Source organism: Cydia pomonella, chromosome 15, assembly GCF_033807575.1.
Source record: "Cydia pomonella isolate Wapato2018A chromosome 15, ilCydPomo1, whole genome shotgun sequence".
Classification (NCBI taxonomy): Eukaryota; Metazoa; Arthropoda; class Insecta; order Lepidoptera; family Tortricidae; genus Cydia; species Cydia pomonella.
Window position 1 is genome coordinate 15,102,711 of NC_084717.1, and position 24,449 is coordinate 15,127,159.

The 24,449-nt window shown below is 40.2% G+C and overlaps 1 protein-coding gene across 2 annotated transcripts; it reads right to left on the reverse strand.

The window, feature by feature from the left end:
- Positions 1-293: 293 nt before the first annotated feature.
- LOC133525977 (zinc finger CCCH domain-containing protein 14) lies at positions 294-20,320 on the reverse strand. Of its 2 annotated transcripts, XM_061862428.1 has the most exons (12): positions 20,104-20,318; positions 18,970-19,012; positions 17,097-17,264; positions 14,539-15,215; positions 13,572-13,777; positions 12,794-12,931; positions 10,823-10,955; positions 9,563-9,708; positions 3,690-3,824; positions 2,886-3,499; positions 1,005-1,160; positions 294-538 (listed from the first exon to the last, which is right to left on the reverse strand). In XM_061862428.1, the coding sequence occupies exons 1-12, from the start codon at positions 20,140-20,142 to the stop codon at positions 336-338; spliced, it is 2,658 nt and encodes an 885-aa protein (XP_061718412.1). In that variant the 5' UTR covers positions 20,143-20,318; the 3' UTR covers positions 294-335. The 2 variants fall into 2 exon arrangements, with proteins under 2 accessions (XP_061718412.1, XP_061718413.1); XM_061862429.1 differs by lacking the exon at positions 1,005-1,160 and having other exon boundaries at positions 20,104-20,320.
- Between the last annotated feature and the right edge of the window lie 4,129 nt (positions 20,321-24,449).

The following is a 24,449-nucleotide window of genomic DNA, read 5'->3' on the forward strand; positions in this document are numbered from 1 at the left end:
TTTCTTAATGGCGGGCCAGAAAGTTTAAATATTTCAGAGGGCCATAATTGCAGCAAAAATGCATTTTTATTATTTCGTGGTCTATGTAAGCATTATTACGAAGGAAGGGCGGCGGGCCGGGCAGAATAAGGTATGTGTGTGTGGCGTGGCGGTGTCTAATAGTAAAGGATGACCCACACTAGACCGGGCCGGGCAAGGTCCGAGGCCTCCTACACGTCATTTTCTATAACGGTTGATCGGTGATGGCTGTGATGGACCTGTATAGATGTGATGGTTACACAAAAAAACAACAGTTATAATTAGAATAATTTTATAATTTGACTAAATCTACATGACTACACAGGATATCTCCACTTATTGGAGTCGGGATGATAGAAGTTGCACTCTGCCTTGTTCAAGCATCCCTTCCCGTACCGGCACGGCTTGGGGTGTGCGAAGTGGCACACGGGGTTGACGCAGTTGGGGTAGAACTTGCAGATCGTGGGTAGGGCTGAAGGCTGGATAGTCTTGAAACTTGCTGCTGGGACTACGTGGGATGCTGTGGACAAAATTATGGAGTTAATAAAGTATCATATTTTCTCGTCTAGTCAAGAGCGCTTTTTGAGATAGTCTTGTTTGTACAAAAATAATGTTTTAGTTAAAGAATCAATAAATGCTTTGCTTATTGACTATTCTTGCCAACGACTATTATGCGTAATGAGATTCTGCCAATCGTTACTCTGCCAAAGAACCAGTATTTTAAAAGTAAAACTCGTTTATGCTACTTGGCGTGTACGAACAAGTAACATAATTTAAAAGAAAAGCTATAACTTCCTAGGGAGTTACAGCTTTTTTTTTTGACAATCCATAACTCCCGCGCGAACAAAATAGCCCTTTGTCCTTCAGTACACCTGCATGAAATGAACAAGTGTGATGAAAAGTATATTTATTTTGTAATTAACAAAATATGGATTGCGTCGTCCGAAATAAATGATTTTAATTTGATTTATAAGTGATGCACTGACCCACGAGCTTGGGCGGCTGCGCGTGCGTGTAGACGCAGTCGCGGCGCGTGCAGGCGGCCGCGAACTTGCAGCGCGGGTGCAGGAAGGCGCACGCGCCGCCGTAGCGGCACGCCGGGAACGAGCGGCACGGCACCGCGCCGCGCTCGCCCGCCGACACTGCAATGTTTATTTATTTAATCTTTATTGCACTATACATGAAGGTACAAATGGCGGACTTAATGCCTTAAGGCATTCTCTACCAGTCAACCGATGGGTTAAACCAGAAAGATTAAGTAGGTGCAGTGTCTTTTAAAGTAAATGAACTTGTAACCGAGACTATATATGAATATAAACTATATATTGATAAACTTACACATATACTTAATACAAATAAACATACATATATTAATACATACATAATTATACCAAGTGTGAATCATTAAGTTGATGAAGAAGAAAGTTTGTCAAGGAAATACTTGCGCAACATGCGCTTGAATGTGAATTTGGTCTGCTGTCTGAAATGTTACACGAATCTTAACCTTATGGTATCCGTTTCAGTTAGTTTCAGTAATAAGTTGAATTTACCAGACCTCAGGGCCCTCCTATTATTAGATGGTGTGTTAAAATCACTGCACCTATGCAATTAAAACTGCACGAGGCCATGCGCTTGGCAACGAATAGAAACCTATGGAGGAACCTGGTCTTCAACAGCAGGACATGATGTCACGATCCTCAGCATTGAGGTAACGATTGAAGAAGAAGAGATAACTTGATACACTCGAGAAGACGAGCATTTATTTTTTACCAAAAACCACCAATACTCCAGTCGAATAAAGCCAACAAAGGGTTGTTCTATTTACAAATTCAGGGGCCACTTTGGGTCTCATCATCTTCAGTCTCAAGGACTACCTGTTATGAACCAGTGGCTCAGAGTTTATGAACAACTAGCAATAAACGGAGTATGGGATCATCTTCAGTCTCAAGGACTACCTGTTATGAACCAGTGGCTCAGAGTTTATGAACAACGCGCAATAAACGGAGTATGGGATCATCTTCAGTCTCAAGGACTACCTGTTATGAACCAGTGGCTCAGAGTTTATGAACAACGCGCAATAAACGGAGTATGGGATCATCTTCAGTCTCAAGGACTACCTGTTATGAACCAGTGGCTCAGAGTTTATGAACAACGCGCAATAAACGGAGTATGGGATCATCTTCAGTCTCAAGGACTACCTGTTATGAACCAGTGGCTCAGAGTTTATGAACAATGCGCAATAAACGGAGTATGGGCGCATCTAGGGTTTTCACGACAGATCTAAAATGTATGGAAAAATCCGCAAATCCGGATAATTTCATAAATTTCGGATCCTGATTGCAAACCCTAGGCGCATCTTAATACAGTCTCTCAATAATATTTGAATATTCTATAACTTTAAAGAACATTAGTAATGGCATTCATGTTTCAACGGTAGCGCAAATGGTAGTGAGCAGTCGCAGGCGCTGAGCTACGTCATAATGGAATGTAGGTTCAAATTCCTTTGACTGTTGGTTCTATTGCTAAGGCTAACGGCCCGATTCGAAGAATGATTAAGACACGTTTAAGATCTCGGAAAGATCTTTAAAAGATCGATAACTAAACGACATGTCAAAATTGACGTTTATTTCGATTCCGCTGTGATCCCAATGAGATCTATCTACGATATTTCTAACGTCAAAGTGACATTGGTTGCCCGAATCGAGCTGCTTCTGTCAATTATACAACATATAAACGATATCTAAATGAAAACTTATCTAAACCAGAACTTATCGTTATCGTATCTCATTCTTCGAATCGGGCCGTTAGGTTTAAAAAGGAAAAAAATACAGCCTACTTAACAGTAAAAGCTTGAAAGCAGTACTTACATGAAGGAACGGAGTCATATTTATGTGTATTAGTGGTCGTTGTCACTGTTACGTGGTTGTCACTGCCTGCACTCTCCGTCCTCTCTCTCGCTTTCTCCTTCTTCTCTTTCTTTTCCACGTCAAACACTATCGGGGACTTCTTCCTCTTCCTAGCATTCGGCGACACGTCTAGTTTCTCCTGTGTTTCTTCAGTCTTTTTTTCCGCCTCTGGATTTATTATAACTTGCGTGTCACTTTCTTCGCTAGTATCACTTAAACGCTTTTTCTGAACTGCACTTGTTGTTACTTCTTTGTCATCTTTCGAATCTTTCTTCTCATGTTTTGCTACCTTAGTGTCTATAGGTAGATCTTTATGGCTTTCTTTTTTATGCTCTTTTACTACTTCTTTATTCTTAATTGTTTCCGTTTTATCTACGACTTTTTCTTCATCATCTTTATCGGGTTTCTCTTTAGTTTTTGAATCAGCGTCAGTAGATTTTTTGCTTTTGTCATCATCATCTAAAAGACCTTCGGTCAATAGTTTCTTGGCGAGGAACACGTTAGGATCGTATCCGTCCATGGTTACAATAAATTGTGTGTCTTTTTGTTTGTCTACTGTTGGATTGTGGATATTTCTGTAAAAAAATAAAAATATAATAGTTTAGGAAGATAACAAAAATTTGCATGAAGAACAAACACATATTTTTATGCCCTTAGGAGACCCGGGAATAGGTAAATGCTTTTTAATATCCCATAACTGCTACGAAGGGCTATGTCATTATCATTAAATACTAAAAAATACAGAAAGCTGTGCCATAAACGTACAGAGTTTCTATGACTAGGGTGTCATCTCGCACACTGGACGTCCGTGGGTCCTTGCTACGCGGCGACACGTAGTCGGTGTTCACGATTTTTTTTGTCAACAGAGCGGGCAAGAAATCCTCTTTCTCAAGAGGCGATCTGTGAAACATGAAACATATTCATTGTTAGGTGAGTAACCACTAACCTCGAATGATGTGATAGAAAAAAGTAAAATTGCATTTAAAAGTTGAGTGCAATAGTTAAAAGTTGAGTTTAAACCAAAAAACCTCATTAGTACATATAGACGGACGAGCTTAGCTAGGCTGATTAGGCGTACCAGGTGGCTAGTGCCTATTTTTCTCCGACGATACATCAAATCAAGATTTGTAAAGCAATAATTCAAATATTGTGATTTATTTTCTGGTTGGAAATCAATCTGGGACCAGCTGTTATAGCAAAGTACCATCTTAAACTAACTGTGCGCTTTAAAGCGTTTGGCATCTTGTGGTATAAATCGAAAAGTCAAACTTAACATCGATTCTAGACCAAAACAGGTGTCGCCCCCTACAGTTCACGCGAGCTCTTTTACGCAGTAGACTGCCACTTTGTAAGCTTAGGACTCTTAAATTTCTCGCATATTAACTGTTAAGTAGCACGACTGTCCGACCATATAAATATAGGGAACAATAATTACACTCCGTTCCACGGCACTCTGCTTTGCTGTGACAAGGCGAGCGAGTGGAAGGGAGAGCCCAACCCAAGGTTATCCCGCTCCGGCCGGCTAGCGGACGCGGTACAAACCAGTCTTCGCGGCGCATCGCAACCTTTGACACACACGTGATTTGCGCGCCAAAAATGTTATTCCCGCGATAATCTAAGTTTCTTTTAAGTGATTTTTCCTCTATTTTGTGTTATTAGTGTTTTATGTATTTTCCCTTTTTTGTGACCAATATAAGTAGTTTTGGAAATTAGCTTTTTCTTCTACGTCAACCCCGCCCTTCTCTTACAAAATTGGTCCTTCGAGCCGGATAAGTGAAATAGCTAAAGATGAGTGATCACAGTAAACGGAGAACACGTAGCAAAACTAGAGCGATGTTAAGGAAACTGCCAGATTCGGGATTGGGGACTCCGTCGGGTGCCGACGTATCACAGCACGCACCGTCTCTGCAGCCAGGGCGTGCCCCCTCGGTGGGTGGTCAAAAAGGCCACGGAGATGAACTACCGCCGTCGGGGTTGAAGACGCCGGTAACAGAGGCCACGGTGCGGCAGAAGAGCAACGCCAGCGTAGCCAGCAACACGTCGAAACACTCAAAACTTAGCCAGGCCTCCCTCAATGCACGGCGCTTACGCGCTGAGTACGAAGCGGAACTTGAGGTGGCCAAATTAAAAGAGAATCTTATAAAAAAGAAGCTAGCCCTGGACATGGCCGACCTTCAATTACAGGAGGAAGAGATGGACGAAGCAGCGCCCAGTGTTGCGAGCGGAGAGGTAACGGCGCGCGTGACGCGCTGGCTCGACAACACGCCCGCCGCCGCGCCGTCCCGAGCGCCAGCACCATCTTTGCCGCGCACGCCGTCACCCCAGCCGCTGCCGCCGCTACCGAAGAGCCAGCCTCTATCTGATATTGATCGGCTAGCGGAGGCCATTAGCAAGCTAGGACAGAAGAGACACGTGCCGCGACAAGTGCACGAGATACCGACGTACGACGGCAACGCTTCAGACTGGCTTGGTTTCGAAAAGGCCTATCGCAGTACAAGCGAAATACACGCATTTAAACCTTTCGAAAATATGGCGCGCCTTCGAGTGGCACTTGTCGGCGAGGCAAAGGCCGCCGTACGAGATTTGTTGAGAACTGCTACCGATCCTGAAGAAGTGATGAAGGCGCTAGAAGACGAATTTGGACATCCGACTCGCCTTTTGGAGTGCGCGTTGAAGAAAGTGCGTGAATTGCCTAAACTTAGCGAGGACGGACGCGAAATTCGCAAATTCACAACGACAGTACGAAATTGCGTCTCAATTCTAAGAAGTATACGGGCAGAAGGTTATTTAAACAACCCACAGTTGGTCAATGAATTGCTGACTAAATTAACACCGTATCAACGAGCGCAATACGGCGATTTTGCTATGAATATGGACATCGACAGCGGCGTCGATCTAAGAGTTAGCCCAAACCTCAGTATGTTTGTCGAATTTCTGAGTCAAATTACACGCGCGTCATCGTATTACGCTCCGATAAGTGTAAACATCGCGTCCGCCGACCGCGCCGCCGCGGGCGCAGGGCGCGCAGGACCCCATGCTGGTCGGCGCGATAAGGCTGCGGCCCCAGTGCGCGCGGGCGTAGCGACTCATCGAATACATTCTCAAGTGGAAACCATCGCGACAGTGTCGAAGCCTGAACACAATGACAATAAAATCGCGTGTGTTAAGTGTAAAGCGGACCATAAGTTAAATGAGTGTACCGATTTTAAAAATATGCCTATTGATGAACGTTGGGACCTTGTCAAACAAAATAGACTATGTTTCAAGTGCATTTTGAAAACACACTCAAGTAGATACTGTCGTGCAAAGCGATGTAATAAGTGTAATTATTCTCACCACGACTTATTACATAAAGACGTAGAAAAGGCTACGCCGCCCACGGAGGGGCCACAGCCTAACCTGCCGTCATCGGCGCCGGCGTCTCAAGTGTCGGCCTCAGAGACATATGAAACGTTGACGAATGCTGGTGAGATAAGTGCGCGGTCATTATTAAAAGTGATACCTGTGACTGTTACAACAAGTGCAGGAGTCGAACATTGCATCTATGCGCTATTGGATGACGGAGCGTCATGCTCAATTTTGGACGATCGATTCGCGAGTGGTGTAGAGGGACCTACAGTGCCGCTGAAGTTACGAATGGCGCGTGACCGTTTCGCTAATGACAATAACTCTCGTAAGATCAAAGTGATAGTGCGCGGCCCGAATGGTGTCAGCCATGACATTTCCGTGCGTACGATGCGGAACCTTAGCTTACCCACACAAACTGTACCGGCACGCATTTTCAAAGAAAACGCACACCTGCGGGACCTGGATTGCGGAGAGATGAGGGAGGCGAAACCCATGCTGGTGTTGGGGCAGGACAATTGGAGTCTCATCGTCGGCAGGGAGCTCCGTGAAGGTAAATCCGGTCGTCCGGTCTCTTCGCTTACCTACTTAGGCTGGGTCGTCCATGGCCCGTTAGGTTCTGGAGTTGGTGATAGCGAGATTGAATCCGCCAATTGCATGACCGCGTTTGATGACAATAATGATTTGCACGAGTTAGTTAAGGCCCAATTCGAGTTGGAAGCTATAGGTATTTCTAATGTGTTACGTACCAACTCGAATTCCGAACGAGCTTTAGAAATATTAAACAAAACATGTCGTCGCGTGTCAGATAACGCCCAGCAGTGGGAAGTAGGTTTGTTGTGGGCCCGCGACCATTTAGAAATGCCCGATAACTATAACTACGCGTTAAGACGACTTGTCGGGATTGAACGACGAATGGATCGTGACCCCAAATTTGCTGACGAATACGCGAAGCAAATAAACAGATTATTAGATGCGGGTTACGCGCGGAAAGTTGACAGTATTAAGGCTAGTCCCGTGTGGTATTTGCCACATTTTGGAGTCACGAACCCTAACAAACCCGGCAAGTTTCGACTCGTATTTGATTGTGCCGCCACTTATCAGAGCGTGTCCTTGAATAACAATCTACTAAGTGGACCTGACTTAATGAATTCTTTGTTAGGAGTTTTGATTAAATTCAGATCGGGTAAAATAGCTTTCACCGCCGATATTGCTGACATGTTTATGCGTGTAAATATTCGCGAGGCCGATCAAGGAGCTCAGCTGTTTTTATGGCGCGGTCAAGACCGATCTAGTGAACCTGGAATTTATGTAATGAACTCTATGATCTTTGGCGCGACCTGCAGTCCCACGTCGGCGATTTACGTGTTGAATAAAAACGCTGAGGAGTTCGCAAATATGCATCCTGCGGCGGTGGAAGCTATTAAAAATAAACACTATGTTGATGACTACTTAGATAGTGTTGACTCGATAGACACGGCACAACAGTTGATCGCTGACGTCACCCACATTCACCGAGCTGGTGGATTTGATATCAGGGGGTGGGTGACAAATTCACCTGAATTGAGTGAAAAGCTGCCAGCTGTAGTGCCGGGTCGTGTTAAACTAGACAAGTCGGAAAATGAACGCACGTTAGGTATGATCTGGTGTCCGTCGAGCGACTGTACGAATTTTGATTTGTCGTTTAAGCGCTTGCCGGCGGAGTTGGTTGAAGGTCAGATCAAACCTACCAAACGTCAATTTCTCAAATTTATTATGAGCATTTTTGACCCACTCGGATTGGTATACCCATGCGTGATACAATCACGAGTCCTGATGCAGCGTGTCTGGCAGTCGGGGATTTCGTGGGACGAATGCATCAAAGACCCGGAGGCGGCTGTCTGGTTCGAATGGCTTAGTAAGTTGAAAGCTCTATCTGCCGTTGCAGTACCACGACGGTACGGTCTGCAACGGGCAGCAGCGGTAGACCTCCATGTTTTCGGTGATGCCAGTGAAAAAGCGTACGCCGCTGTGGGATTCCTGGTTGGTACTGACTGTGGCGGCAATAGGGTATGTACTATGGTGGGAGGAAAGGCACGCGTGACCCCTGTGAAGGTAGTTTCCATTCCGCGTTTGGAACTACAGGCCGCCGTGTTAGCATGTAGACTAGCAGTGACAATAAAATCTGAAGTAGATTTCGCTATCACAAACTTGTACCTCTGGTCTGACTCAAAAACAGTTCTTATGTGGATTAATTCCGACGCACGCGACTATCAAAGATACGTTTCGCATAGATTAGCAGAGATTGACAATTTAAGTAAGCGAAGCGACTGGCACTGGGTTCCTTCAGAATCCAATCCTGCTGATGAGGCAACCAGGATGGACTGGCTTAATGACAAAGGCATGTGGCTTTCGGGTCCCCCCTTTCTGTGTAATCCACAGGTACCATGGCCGAGCTGGAGCCATGACGAGACCCCCGCTGATCCTGAGCGCTTGGAGAGGGCGCACGTGGTAGCTGAGGCCACCCCAGGTCAGTTCATCGATGTCACACGGTACTCTACATGGACGCGGGCTGTGCGCGTCACTGCACGCGTGCTTGCATTTATACGCATACGAGAATATTTGCCCACCCTTCAGAGACGACAGAAGTGGACATCGGTAACGGACCCCGTCAAAGTGGGTGATGTAGTGGTGTTGTGTGACGGCAAACAGCCGCGTAATATGTGGCCCCGTGGCATAATAACCAAAGTGTTTCCGGGAAGTAATGGTCATGTGCGTGTGGTAGACATAAGAACGGCCTCTGGGGCGCTGCGTCGTCCTGTTGCTCGGATAGCCGTGCTACCTACAGACGGTACATTTGTCGAATGAAGTCTCCAACTGGGGGGTGGTAATGTTAAGTAGCACGACTGTCCGACCATATAAATATAGGGAACAATAATTACACTCCGTTCCACGGCACTCTGCTTTGCTGTGACAAGGCGAGCGAGTGGAAGGGAGAGCCCAACCCAAGGTTATCCCGCTCCGGCCGGCTAGCGGACGCGGTACAAACCAGTCTTCGCGGCGCATCGCAACCTTTGACACACACGTGATTTGCGCGCCAAAAATGTTATTCCCGCGATAATCTAAGTTTCTTTTAAGTGATTTTTCCTCTATTTTGTGTTATTAGTGTTTTATGTATTTTCCCTTTTTTGTGACCAATATAAGTAGTTTTGGAAATTAGCTTTTTCTTCTACGTCAACCCCGCCCTTCTCTTACATTAACAGAATAATAAAGTTTAAGCACGCAGTCCTTTAAGAGTCCTGCAAACAACTTACTTTTTCTCAATGTCCGCCTTGTCCGCTTCAGTGTGGGCATCGGCTTGCACTTGTATGACTATCTTCTGTGCGTCAACGCATCGTCGCATCGGCTTCACAAGCGCTCGTTTCACTTTTGCTGGCTCTGCTTCCACTTTTGGCGGTATCTACGATAAGAGATTAATTATATCAGGAGGTGTTATTATTTGGTGTTTGACGACCGGTCTGGCCTAGTGAGTAGTGACCCCGTGCCTATAAAGTCGATGGTCTTAGGATCGAATCCCGGTAAGGGCATTTATTTGTGTGATGAGCATAGATATTTGTTCCTGAGTCATGGATGTTTTCTATGTATTTAAGTATTTGTATATTATATTATCGTTGTCTGAGTACCCACAACACAAGTCTTTTTGGCTTACCGTGGGACTTATTCAATTTGTGTAAGAATGTCCCTATAATATTTATTTCACCTTAGGTACATGGTGACCCCGCCATGTACCGTCTCGTGCCGTCGGTCAATAATTGTTATTGAGAGCTCAATTGACTATATTGTAAACATGGCTCAATATAATTAATTAATGAAACATCAAGTAACGTTCTTCTGGAGTCCATCTGCCAACGTGTACACCGTTACCGTTCGGGAATTTCCTGATGATAGATAAAAATATGTAATATGATTCAGTTAACCTTCAGTGCACAATACAAGAAAATACAAAGGCAGCCGGACGGACTTAATTCCTTAAGGCATTCTCTACCAGTCAATAAGTTTCCATGTTTTGCAGTCATGTCGTGGCTAGGTTGCCATGTAAGGTGAGGGTTTGGAGTTTTAGTGGCTGTTAGCGTTAGAATAGTCGGATGTGCGAGATGATAGGCAGGACTCACATTGTGCAGGTTCTTGTGCACATTGACCGAACGCACTCCGCTTTGCACATTGCGGCGAGCGTTCTTTTGGCTGGGAAATTTTAAACCCTGGGTTATAAAGCAGGAGTCTCCAAACTTTTACCTGAGGGCCATATTGCACCTCAGAAACTTTCGCGCAGGCCACCATCGGTTTTTGCGCCGGGTGTGGAGGGGGGTCTAGTTGCTGCAGTTAGGATCAGTTCCACTCTCAATGAATACTGAACCCCTGGAGCCTGGGATCCGTTTGGCAACCTCCCGCGGGCCGGACCGTGGGCTATCGCGTTAGGAGCCCGCAGGCCGGATTAGAGCTCCTCGCGAGTCGGGGTTCGGAGGCCCATTAGATGGTGTCCCGTGGAGCAGTCAGCAGGGTAAGCGAGGACTCACATTGAGCAGGCTCCTGTGCGCGTCGGCCACGGCGCGCAGCAGCAGGCTGTTGCCGGGCGCCGCGCCGCGCGGCCGCGGCCGCACGCGCACCACGCTGGCGCACACGCGCGGCGTGCGCTCTAGAGCTGACACTCTGCAACAAATATTACGTTTACAGTACATATGGTGCTACTTTACCGCACTAGTGCGAAAATTGGCATATTACGTTACTGTGTCGAACATTTAAAGGGCCATATGTACTGTAAAACGTTGTACGATACATGTGCGAATAGGTAATTCGCAACTCGTATCGATTTAAAACACTCCCTTCGGTCGTGTTTTAATTTATCGCCACTCGTTTCGAATTTCCTATTTTTCGCACTTGTATCGTAATGTACTATTATGAAATTGCTGTCTTTGTTAAAACGAATCACACACTTTTTAAAAAAGCAACGCATTCACGAAATAAAAAAGTAGTAAAAATCGACTTTCATACAGAATTAGCTAATACTGCCCTTAAACTAAAGAGTGTGATTTGTTTGGGAAGCAAAATTTATAATAAACTGCCCGACACAATTAGGAATAAGGATACGATTGAATTTAAACGAGCATTGATGACATTCTTAACTGATAAATGCTACTATTGTCTCTCGGATTATTTGAATATTTAATTTAAATTTTGGTTTTACTTTATTTACTTTATTTGACTATTACATTGCGATTTTTGTATTCTCATTTACTTAAAAAAATATTTTTTTTTGACAGCCAGGTCCTAATATAATGAAACTAGTCTTTTTAATAGTAAATCCCCTTCCCTTTTTAATAGTAATAAATAAGGAAATTAAAAATATATTTTTTTTAATAGTATATGTCATTAATTCTTTGATTTTGATTTATATTCATATCTCTATACATTCATTTAATTTAGATGTAAGACCACCTATATCTTGGAATGATTTTAATCTTAAACATATAATACGTTTAAAATTAAAATCGTTCCTAAAATTCATATACTAGCCGTGTCTTATCCAACCTCGACATTGGCAGAATCATCAACACCTTGATGGAGCCATAACACGAAAAATTGATTGATTGACATATTTGTACATATGTTTTTTGCATGCCTGTTGGTCAAATATAGCGACACTACTAATTGTAAGATAATCATCACTATATGTACTACTTATATTTGCAAATAAAACATTTTGAATTGAATTGAATTGAATTGAGTTAAACCGGTCGCACATCGGACAACAATCCAAGTTTTTTTATACAACGTCGGTGGCAAACAGGCATACGGCCCATCTGATGGTAAGCAGTCACCGTAGCCTATGGACACCTGCAACACCAGAGATATTACGTGCGCGTTGCCGTTAACGCACGCAAACGTAAGATACCAGACGCGACCAGTTGAAAGCGAACGCAGCCGACGCGCACGAATGAGGGTAGACCGAGCGCGGTCTACACAACGCCGACACCCGCTATATTCAGTTACCCGTAAACAAGATGCATGTAACTGCGTCCAAATATAGGGAGCTCGAAAACAATAGAAAAGGTAATCACGGACCATTTCCCGGTCGATTTAAGTCTAGTGAAACTAACCGCGAATCATTCAAAACTGTTATTGTAAGATACTGATCGCACAGGTAAAGTTCGCACAATAAATTGGTTAACTTCGTCAAAAGGGTAACTTAAACTATTGTAACTAAACAACTATTATATTTAGAAAAATACTAAAATTAGTATGCACTAGGTTTCTAGTATTATAACAATAATCTCGTAAAGCCCTACCGGTAACACTAATAATTTCAATGTAATTTAAACCATGTTCAATTATAACAGAGTTGCATCTATTTTATTCCGTTCGATTTCAAAACAAAAGGAAATATAACCATATTTCCTTCACTATACATTTTAGCAGTTTTTTTTTGTATAGTCCCTACCATTACATTTACATTACCTTAGGAAAATAAACGAAATCGATGATCTTACTTGGACGAAACCCTTTTAGAGCTGGTGTCATGCTCATCATCATCATCATCATCATCATCTTGCTTGCGCTGCTTTTCCGATGGCTCGTCTAAGCGGCTCCGTGCCTTCTTCGGCTCCGGCTCTCTTTCGGGCGTGAATCTGAAATTATTTGTTCTAAAATAATCTTTAACTAAATAAAAAACAATAAAAAAGTTTTCCAACATCATCACCACACTTCTACTTCGCAAATGTTGGTAACCGAGAGCAAATGCAGCAGCTACTTCTTAAAAACCCACTATTTCACATTAGTAAGATCCGATCAAGCGGTCTTAGTAAGATTGGAGAACAGGCACAAAACAAAATACACTAAAATTCCAGTGTAATCAGAACCTCCTCCATTTTGAAGTCACTGAAAGATGTCATTCTGATCCTGAGACACTCTGAACTGACCTCTAATTAGAAAGGTATATATGGTTTATTTAAAAACTTATAACGGAAGGGACGCTGTGAAGTCTCCGGTCACTTCAAATTGAACCTTTACCTCATATCACTTTGGTTCAACTTGCTACGGCACATGTAACTCCTGCATAGATGGTTCAAATTCATTTGATCCTAATGAAACTCGCGCGCATACAACTCACACGACGTAAATGCATTATTCGTGACTACCTAATTGTCAAAATGGCAAAAAAAAAACTTCTTTGAAAATATTATAAAAAAATTGTAAAATTTAAAAATAATATATAAGTATAGTACGAGTACACCACTCTCCTTACTACCTTAATGTGTAATTAACAACCTTTCTGGACTATCGGCTTTCTCAAGTTTCTCTTCTCGCATACCGAGCCTCTCTCTGACTGGTCTCTTGGGCAGCTTGAGTTCTATTTGGGGGAGGGTTTCCACCTCTTTGGGGGGCGCGGGGGGCGCCGGGGAGGGGGACCGGCGGGAGGGGGGAGGGGTGGCGGGGACGGGGGCGGGGGCGAGGGGCGCCGCTTGGGATATTTCCTGTAACAAAGTTTTAAAAACTTATAATCTTTAACGGAACGAACCGAGTTACGATTACACAAAAATAATTTGAAATGTCATAATGTTATGGTCTTTCACCAAAAGACACTTTCGTGCGCAATATATATATATTAAGTACTCAAATCACTACCGGTCCCTCGATTTCTGCAGGATCACATCATCAAATCTTGACGTGATGTCAATGGGAGTAACTGCAATATAACACTTATAAAAAAAATTGTCCAACATCTTCGAGAAATCAGGCAACATCCATAATAATAAAACAAAGATCTCAAGACAAAAGAACGTCATAAATTAGAGAGTTTATATGAAAGAAAGAGTAAATATTAGTGTCCGACCGAAAGCGGATATATCAGTAAGTTTTTTTTTATGATAGAGGAGGCAAACGAGCAGACGGATCACCTGATGGTAAGCGATTACCGCCGCCCATGGACACCTGCAACACCAGAGGGGTTGTTAGAGTGTTGCCGGCCTTTAAATTGGGAGTACGCTCTTTTCTTTTTTTCTTTTTTTACGTCATGTCGAAAGATGGCAGTAAATTCGTCGCTACAAAGTTTTCTTTGATAATACACCTCTATTTCAAATTTTCTTTGCGGATAACTAACCCTTTGATGGCCAAAGACGTCAACTGACGCGCGGGTGCTACAGCCCATCAGCCTTCGGCATTCCGACCAGGTTCACGATGACATGCCGCGCAAGATAGGCGTGGTGTTCAATGGGTTAATGAACGAATGCCATACCTGATACACATCTTCAGCAAAGTCATTCATCAGCTCCTCAGCTTCGGTTCTAATTGTCAGAAAATCCTCATCATCTGACATAGAATCTAGTTGCTCCGCTAATTTTTGTTTTAACCCTTGAATTTTAGCTTCAATCTCATTCATTTCCTTAATTTGTTCATCTCTTGGAGCTGGTGCTGTAGGTGTGGGAGTTGGAGACGCTTCCTCGACATCTTGGTCACTGATTGTGGTAACACTCTCCATACTTGATTGTGATGGTTCCGGCTGTGAACTTATAGTAGCAGGATCTATAATAGGTAATATTGGCCGCTTCACATCAGGTATAGAAGGCTTTTTATCTACATTTGGATCTATTTTAGGTGTCTCTAAAGTAATGCCATGGTTCTTCAAGATCTGACCAGCAAATACATCAGTAATGGATGGTTCAGAATCTTTTTCCATGTTCATGAGTAAAGGGGGTACATTTGGCCTGATCATTTCATGCTTTTTACTCTTTTTCTTGCTTTTATGAACTTTTTTGGATTCCTTATCTTTTTTCTTATGTAGTTTTTCTTTGTCCTTCTTTTTGGACTTTTTAGAGCTCTCGGATTTTTTAGACTTGTCTTTGTCTTTTTTATCTTTAGATTTCTTTTCTTTTGACGATGAACTGTCTTTGATCTTCTCAGATTCTGCTACTTCTGAAATTGATAAAATGTTTTCTATTGTTATTCGTTTCTCCGTAAGCGAGACAATACAAATTCTAACAAATACAAATTGTGTATACTAACTATAAGATAACATTACTGCATGATAAGATAAAAAACTATTAAGGGATTTATACTAAATTCACTTCCTTGCAAGATACTTGAACACGCAGCTCTAGTACACCAGCCAAGTGAGCAACGGAAGCTTATAATTTACAGCTCACAATTGGCTTTTTTTGTAAATAATGTCAATCGATCTTGATTTCCCTGAGGATCAAATGTCTATATGGGACTCGTGGCATTTAAGTAACACAAAGGTCACAAATGAGAGTTAGTGTGACGCTCGCACTCGACGATTGAAACGCCTCTAACAAAATGATAATGTAATGTGACGTGACATTAGTCTGTCCTAAATGTATGGAAGATCAAGAAAATTGATGATTGAAAATTGATTGATGAAATTGCTATTTTGACCCTTAAATATTGCGTTTATGAACTGAACTGCTGTCCTATGAATTGCTGTAAAAAGTAATGAAATAAAAGTATTTGTATTTGTTTATGTATGTACTTAGTTGTCATACAATTTATTTTTCATTAAAATGTAAGGAATCGAATGGTACCGTTTTCTTTTTTCTTTTTGAGAGTAATAAAAAAATCTTTTTTTTTTAGACTTTGGAGCCTTGTATTTTTTATAATCTCAATATGTCTTTCTAAATTCCACTTTTTTATAATGGATGGCCCATTTTCTATCCATTTAGCTAAATTTTGTTACAATATTCAACATGTGTCAAGTACCCAATTACCTCTACTGAGTACAGAGAGTATATCTTATACCTTTAAACGAGCAATTCTTGTATATATATATATTTCTGTGATCTCGGAAACGGCTCCAACGATTTCGCTGAAATTTGGTATATGGGGGTTTTTGGGGGTATACAATCTATCTAGATTATTCTTATGTTTGGGAAAACGCGTGTTTTCGAGTTTTCATGCGTTTTTCTTTCGACGCAGAATATGGTCGCTAATTTCGTGTTGCCGGCCACTGTCCGTCTGGTCCAGCGGGTTAAGACGCGGACTGCTAAACGAGTGTTACGGGTTCGAATCTCGCCCGGTGATTAACTTTTTTTTTTATATGTTCAACTTTATATATAATTTTTTAATTTTTATTGTTTTAGACAAGTTTAATTTAGTAAAAAAATGTAGTTAAGATTATCACCTATAGACCACCATATTACAATAAATAGTTATAACCGAGCAAAGCTCGGTCGCCCAGGTACTATTATGTTAAAAACAATCACTAATAGGCAAATACTCACTTATTGGTGCTGTAACTGTATCCACCTTCTTAAGCAACTTCTTGAACACCTGATGCAACCAGTTGACAAACAGCTTGGTGTTGTCACCGAGGAACAACTGCAGGTCATCCCCATCTAAAGATTCACTTAATATACAAGTACTCACATATCGGCGCTGTAACAGTGACCTGCAACTTCTTGAGCACCTGATGCAACCAGCTGACAAACAGCTTGGTGTTGTCACCGAGGAACAACTGCAGGTCATTCTCCATCTAAAGATTCACTATAATATACAAGTACTCACATATCGGCGCTGTAACAGTGACCTGCAACTTCTGGAGTACCTGATGCAACCAGCTGACAAACAGCTTGGTGTTGTCACCGAGGAACAACAGCAGGTCATCCTCCATCTAAAGATTCACTATAATATACAAGTACTCACATATCGGCGCTGTAACAGTGACCTGCAACTTCTGGAGCACCTGATGCAACCAGCTGACAAACAGCTTGGTGTTGTCACCGAGGAACAACTGCAGGTCATACTCCATCTAAAGATTCACTATAATATACAAGTACTCACTTATTGGCGCTGTAACAGTGACCTCCTGCAACTTCTTCAGCACCTGGTGCAACCAGTTGACAAACAGCTCGGTGTTGTCACCGAGGAACAACTGCAGATCATCCTCCATCTGAGCGCGAGTGCGCTTGTTAGCCACCATGACCATGACGTAGTCTGGGAGCTCGTCATCTGTAAATAAGTCAAAGTTTAACTTTGTCTTCTTTCTTTTAAAAACAGTGTGATATTTCGATGTTACATATGGAATTAATTTGATTTGGGCTCTAAATTTATTATACCTAACCAGTTCCATGTAACATATTCGTATAAAATGTGTATATTACAAAATGTATGCCTGTTAAATGAGATTCAAGGTGTGTTGTTTGTTATTATTTATTGTGTGTAAAAATGTAGGAGAATCAGGCAATTGACCAATGTTGAGACAGCTCGCCTTGTCTATTGTAGTTATTTTCATAGTGTAATGTCATATGGTATTCTGGTTTGGGGCAAAGCAGCTGACATACAGACTATATTTGTCTTACAAAAGAGAGCCATTCTTTCTATATATAACTTAAGAGCACGGGAATCATTAAGAGAACTTTTAAAAGAAATTAATATTTTAACTGTAGCTTCCCAATACATCTATGATAGTATTATTTATGTTGTTAAGAATCTAGACTCCTTCACTAAGAATTCAGATGTCCATAACTATAACACTACAGAAATAAAAAAAAGCTTTCTATCAGAAAGTTTCGTGTCCGCAAAGTACAAAAGTCATTAGTCATTTTTATAACAAGTTACCTGACGATGCTTTAAGATTACCCTTTCCAGCTCTTAAGAATTACTTAAAAAAATCATTGATATTGAAGGCTTATTACAGAGTCGAGGACTACTTGACAGACAAACATGCATGGTCCAAACCAGAAACTGTAAAAACAAGTAGCAATTAAAATCATTGTATAGGTGACACAGCTCTGGTAAGAAAGTACACCAAGTATTTCTTGTAGGTATAGCAATCTGTCAGATTTATATAATGTATATTCTCATTTCTTTATTATTATTTTTTTCTATTCCTTTTGTAAGAATTTGATATGTTTTCTGAAAGAGCTACAAATTTGTATGGTTTGATATGACATTTTTATTTTTTATCATCATTTTTATTTTTTTTAGAAAAGTACCTACTGTATGTAATTGCATGATTTCTATAGTAATCTAAATTGTATTTTTTTCTTAATTAATACATGTTAACTATAAGATAAAATGTTTTGAAAAGATGTGTCCCGCCGAGTTTCTTGCCGGTCCATATTGGGATACCCTCCTCCAAATGAGGGGGGATTTAAATCTTCTCGGGTCAGAGGTGTAAGGTTAGAGCCGGTGTAGCTTTATTTGACGTTCATAAGCGCATTGTAATATGCCTACATGAATAATAAACTATCTTTATCTTTATCTGTATATAATTCATATTTAATTATCAAGAATCAAATAATACTGGTGTCATTTAAATAAGCAATTATATACAAACATTGATTGATTTAAGACATGACAGTGGCAGAGAGAAGAACAGAATGGCGGTTACTCCACCAACAAGAGCCAGGCTCTTAAGAATTATGATGATGATGATGAATTTACAAAGATTTACATACATTTACACTGTGCATTTGTATCAGTTGCATATACATACATACAGTGAATTAAAACAAAATTGCATTATCTTCAAAATATTCTCATTTATCTTTGATATACAAACATCATAAATAATATGCAGCATTAAAAATTACTGTTAACATATTATTGGGCCACCCTGTATGAGCATCCCAAAAATCAGAATAAATAAAAGTAAATGTAACTCGTAATTTGAAAAAACTTACCAACACATAATACAGTTATTTATACTTACCAACATAACAGCCCAGTTCAGTGAGTTTGGCCTTGATGGCAGACTGAAAACAAACATATTTCAGATATAAGGAGATCTTTGTTGAAACAAACCCCAAAAATGTGGGTTCAAGTCCCATGTTGGCCAGAGTTGGCCATCATTGATTTTTCATTGTGATCTGTATATACAATTTATAGATTGTAATGTGGTACATTCCCTAAGGAAAAGGAAAAAAATATTTACATTCCAGAATAGGATGTTCCATTCTACACATACTAGTTTGTTTTGTTACTTTATCTAATAATGCATTGTACCATATATCTTGCATGCAAGTTCTCACACAATCTTAATGGCCTTTAAGGTTTGGCTGTCCCAATAAAAAAATATTTCTAGTCTGGCTCAATCTACTTCTTCATGTACAATATTTTTCCCAAATACTCTTTACTTGGCTTCACCAAACATGTAATTCTGTGGTAGTTATGGGTCTTTTAAAACTGCAAAGGTGCAGTATTATAAGCCTATTGCTCTAGAGCAGTATTACCCAAACTATGGGTTGCGACCCATGGTCAAAAGGTGGGGCCCAAATTTAGCAGTTTTTCTTAGTTGGGTTGCAGCCCAGTCGACTTTGGGAACTACTGCTCTAGAGCCTGGGATCCTTAAGGGCATATGCATGGACTAATCTAATCTGAAGAAGTCATTAGTCAGTATTATTATTTTCTACAGTGGTAACATTGTCTTCTCCCCTACCAGACAGTATGACTACAAGAAACAATGAAACAAGCTATTTTTTTAAAGTCAGTACATTTTAATAAATATAAATGCATTACACAAAACACCTACTAAGTGCAGGCAGGGAATCAGTAACTTGATATTTTAGTTGCCGGATCTGTATTCAGCTACTGTTATATCTGAGGTTTTAATCGATTTCTTGGCGTTAATCCAGTTATTCTAACACGCTGCGGAGCCATGCTGCCTTGTTAGTTATATTTTATATTGTATGGTTATGCTACACTCCAGATGACAATTAAGTGCAAGGGAAATGTAACTTGTATACAATAATAGAGTGTTATAAAGGTTACTTTAGATGAAAAATAGGATTTATACTCTGAAAGGAGCTAATACAAGCAGTTAAAATATGTAACAGAGCTTATTTACCCGCATCTTTTGGCCAATCTCACTGCCGACGACGTCCATTTCGATGTCAAGTTAATATCTCCTTTCACAATAAACGCTTCTTACTAAAACTTATTACACTAACTAATACTTTAATGTTAAATAAAACATTGTAAATCCACAATTAATAACTATTTACAATCCGTAATTTAATTTTGCGAATTATTTCTTCATTTGTCAATTTTGTTGCAGACGAAGACTACGTTCCAATACGCACAGCCACCGTATTATTGTTATTAGCAGCTGTGAGCGTAGCAAAGAAAGGTGGTATGCAAATAAATAACATTCATATTGAATTAAAATCAAACTAATTATAAAATTAGTAAAGCATTGCAGCAATCCTTTAATAATTAATCAGCTATATTAATATTTTTATACAATAAATTTACAACATGCGTAGATTGGAATAAAAATAATTAAATACCTTTTCGTTTAGAAATTGCTTACAAAAATGTGGGAATATCAATATTTTTCGGTTAAATCAAGGCTTTTGTTGCGATATGCGTCAATATTTACGTGGAACTGTACTAATATGCGAGTATCTGCCTCAATATGTGATAATAGAGATATTACCGATTACATGTCAGAGGGCCTACCAAGTTACGAAAATTGAAATTTCGTTATCTGCCTCTCTATCGCTCGGATAAGAGTGATAGAGAAACAGATTCTCGTGTTTCGCAGTAGGCCTTCTGAAGAGGAGGTTGAAGGAGGAGGCGAAACTTTGAGGATGGAAAATTTTATCGAAATCGGAAATGACGTCACGCATTTGACTCTCCTGGGAATGATTCTCTTGAAATTCCTGTAGATGGTGCACATCCAGATCCCATACCTCCTTTACCATAATTATATGTATAGGAGGCAAGCCACAACTATGTTAGCAAAAAAAATGTAAGTATGGGGGATCGATCCTCCGCGCATACATTGTAGATAAGTGCCGTCTTTTTCTACGACAACGCTGTAAATTACCTACCGACCAACTCGAACGTACACTGACATGAGAATTATATCTAAATGATGTCATTTAATTGCCTTGCATTTCTCTCGTACTGCCCTGCTTATCGCAAATGGAGTAATCACATGGAAGAACTGCAATAGGAAATATTACGCGAAACTCTGGATAGGGGGCGCCACTACCACAATCCACCACAATCTGAGGGTCTACCTTACACGAAACAAGAAAATTGAAATTTCGCTATGTAGCCTCTCTATCACTCTTGCATAATTCAAGCGATTAAGAGGCAAATAACTAAATTTCGATTTTCGCGTTTCCCGGTAGGTTGTAAACAAATCGCCTTGACGCATCAATGTAATATTTTATTATCAGTAAAAACTTGACAAAAAACAGTTTAAGGCACAGTATGTATAAGCTATGGTTTACGAAAGGTGCTAGTGCTGCACTCTGGCGGCAGAACATAGCAGTAATACTCCCTATTGTTTATTTTATATTCCTTTGATTTGATAAGGTCTTTATTTAAACATTTTTTTTTCATGCAAGTACTACATCTGCGAAAGCAGGGAAGCGTGTCCGCAGGGCCGAATTTCCATCTAGGCCCACAAAGCCCAGGCCTAATAGGTGCCCAGGCAACCTATAACAATTTGCAATGGTTTTATTATTTTTTTATTATTATTTGAGATGGAGAAGGGCCTAAATTCCAAGAGCGATACCAAGTGTCTAGGGGCTGTAGGTCACTAAATCCGGGCCGAGGCTGCTTGTTCGTATCTACATCCGTAGGCGTATCTGTGTATACGCGCGAGCGAGACACGACAACTAAGTAAATGACATCATTTAGATATAATTCTGATGTCGGTGTACGTTCGCATTGGCCTGTTTGCTTTAATATAGTCTTTTAGTTCTATGGCGTGAATTTTACAGTTGCCTTCATTACCATCAAAGACTGTGTACTTATAGTAAGATGTCATTTTTATATACTACGTTAGTCGCAAACAAGCATACAGGCCATCTAATGGTAAGCGATCGACGTAGCCTATTTTAGCCTTCAGAAGTGTCTCATACGCATAGCCTAGTCGAAAAAAAATTGCACACTCCTTAGTTGAAGTAGGTACCACATACCTAATTGTAGCCCCTTGCGAAAACCTTTACAACGAAGTTTATTCTACAGCCGGAGCGTTGGCGAAAGGATAAAGTCCTTTGAAAACGCATAATGCGAGGTTTATTTGGTTCCTATTTTCAAACCTTATTACAACGATATAGGGTCTATGTTTGAGATGTAAATCATCATAATATTAGTGAAACAGGTTGGCCGTTTTGTTTATTTAGGTACGTAGTCCGGCTAAGTTACCTTTGCACCGGCTATATGGTGCTTAGGGTTCTTAGCCAACGTGCCAATTGTTAATGCTCCGTAGCGTAGCGTAGTCATCTCTCTAATACTCTTCCATATTATAACGTCATAGTGCGACAATGACAGTTGCGTTTCGTTCGATACGGAGCGTTAACGATTTGCACGATGGCTATGCATCCAGAGCAGAGGAGGAGGTGTAACAAAAACACCCCACTATTTTTGTTACACCTGTAAGTTACATATATCGTGTTTCGATTAGGAAAAAATAAACTCTCGTCTTTTATTGCGTGGAATTTTGAAAAATAATCATGTCAAAATGTAATTCTAATATTTTATTTTGGCTTGTAATTCTCACCACAAAAAGGAATACTTTTTTGCCCGGTATCACCAGGAAGCAAAATTTTTTTAAAGCAAATTTTTTTTTCTATGGGGCAGGTCGTCAGAGTCGTCCAACCCTCAATACAAAGGCCAAAAACTTTTAACGTACAAACATTTTTTCTTCTACTTATTCCTGTAGATGTCACAATATGTTAACAGAAATTTGACATTACTGAAGATATTGACATACTTTGTCATTGCAAATGCCATGCAGAGTTAACTTGGACCGGCTCTAATTAATTGAATAATTGGGTCAAAAAAAAATCTTTATCTTATTTTGGACCACTCTGTCACGCTTCTATTTTTGTATTTTATCAGATAAATAAAAAATATATATAATTCTTATGAGAAAAAAAACTTAAACCCATACAAAAAACTCCACCCCGTCACATTTTCTAGAGCCAAAAAACAAGACAACGAAAATAATTTTGACCCATTTAGTGTAGAGATCGCTTTTACCGATAAGGTCACCCATTGAATCGTAACTCGTAGTGATTAGGTACGTATTTTATATCGCCTGATGGTAGGCGGTTGCCGTAGCATATGGACGCCTGCAACACTGGGGATAATGCGCCTGACCCTTTAAAACCTGTATACTCAATCTTCCTTAAAGGACCTCATAGGCACCTACTGAAATTTTATTTACTTTTACTTCTTGTTCTAGCCCTAGAGAAAACAGAAAAGGAAAGGTGGACAGTCCACCTTTCCTTTTCTGTTTTCTCGGTGGACTTAAAGCCATACGGATGTATTGTCCAGTCAACCTTATTGCGACGATGAGTATCTTAATTAAAGTAAAACCATACCAACTCATCCTTTAAAATTTCATTTATTTTATATCAAAATTTGTCCATGTTTGAAACTTAAGTAGTAAGTAAATAACTAAATATAAAATAATAAATAATGCAAATATTCGAGTATCTAACTTTTTTTTATTATGATTGTCAATTTTATTAATTTCATAATTGATCTAATTTCTTACATACTAATATGGCATTTAGATTCTAATTTATTATTGTTTTTCACAAGTTTCACCATATCGATATAATTTTTACTTTTTAGTTTCTACACAATATAAAGCATCATCTATGTTTACAATCATTATGATATATAATATATTTCAATAATCAAGTACAATACTGACTTTTTAAATTTTCTTAATGTGCAGGGACCAAATTAGGTTCCTCTAGGTACCTATTACGAATATACTAAGGGCCTGTTTTACAATGTCCAAATAAAGTATTGGATAGCTAATTAACAAATAAATTAACTGCCAGATAAAATTACCTTAAGTTGTAAAATAAGTATTTTATTTAATCGTGATATAATAGAGAGCTTTTCAGTCGAGTACCGTGTTTAGGCAACGAAGCTTGCTGAGTTTCCTAAGTAAGGTATGAGATTGAAAAACTTAATTACATTACTATTGTATACAAAAAAAAATCTACGAGTAATCTAAAATAATACTTTTTTACTATAAAACCGAAATAATTAATGAAAATTGGTAAAGTATCTCAGTAGACCAAAATGTAGTACAAAAGACAAACGCGCGAAGTCCTAAGCCCGCCCGTCCCCCGTTTAGTCTTTTCTTTGGGAGCGCGGCGGCACGTGATTGGTTATTTTTTTTTAGTTGACTACAGCGAATCTAAATGAATA

Bases quoted from the DNA above. Each gene is read 5' to 3' on its own strand.
- LOC133525977 (XM_061862428.1), bottom strand. From the start codon at position 20,142: ATGGACGTCGTCGGCAGTGAGATTGGCCAAAAGATGCGG. The intron at 17,265-18,969 runs GTAAGTATAAAT...ACTTATTTACAG, and splicing joins TGAACTGGGCTGTTATGTTG to ATGACGAGCTCCCAGACTAC. The intron at 10,956-12,793 runs GTAAGATCATCG...TATTTGTTGCAG, and splicing joins TCTAAAAGGGTTTCGTCCAA to AGTGTCAGCTCTAGAGCGCA.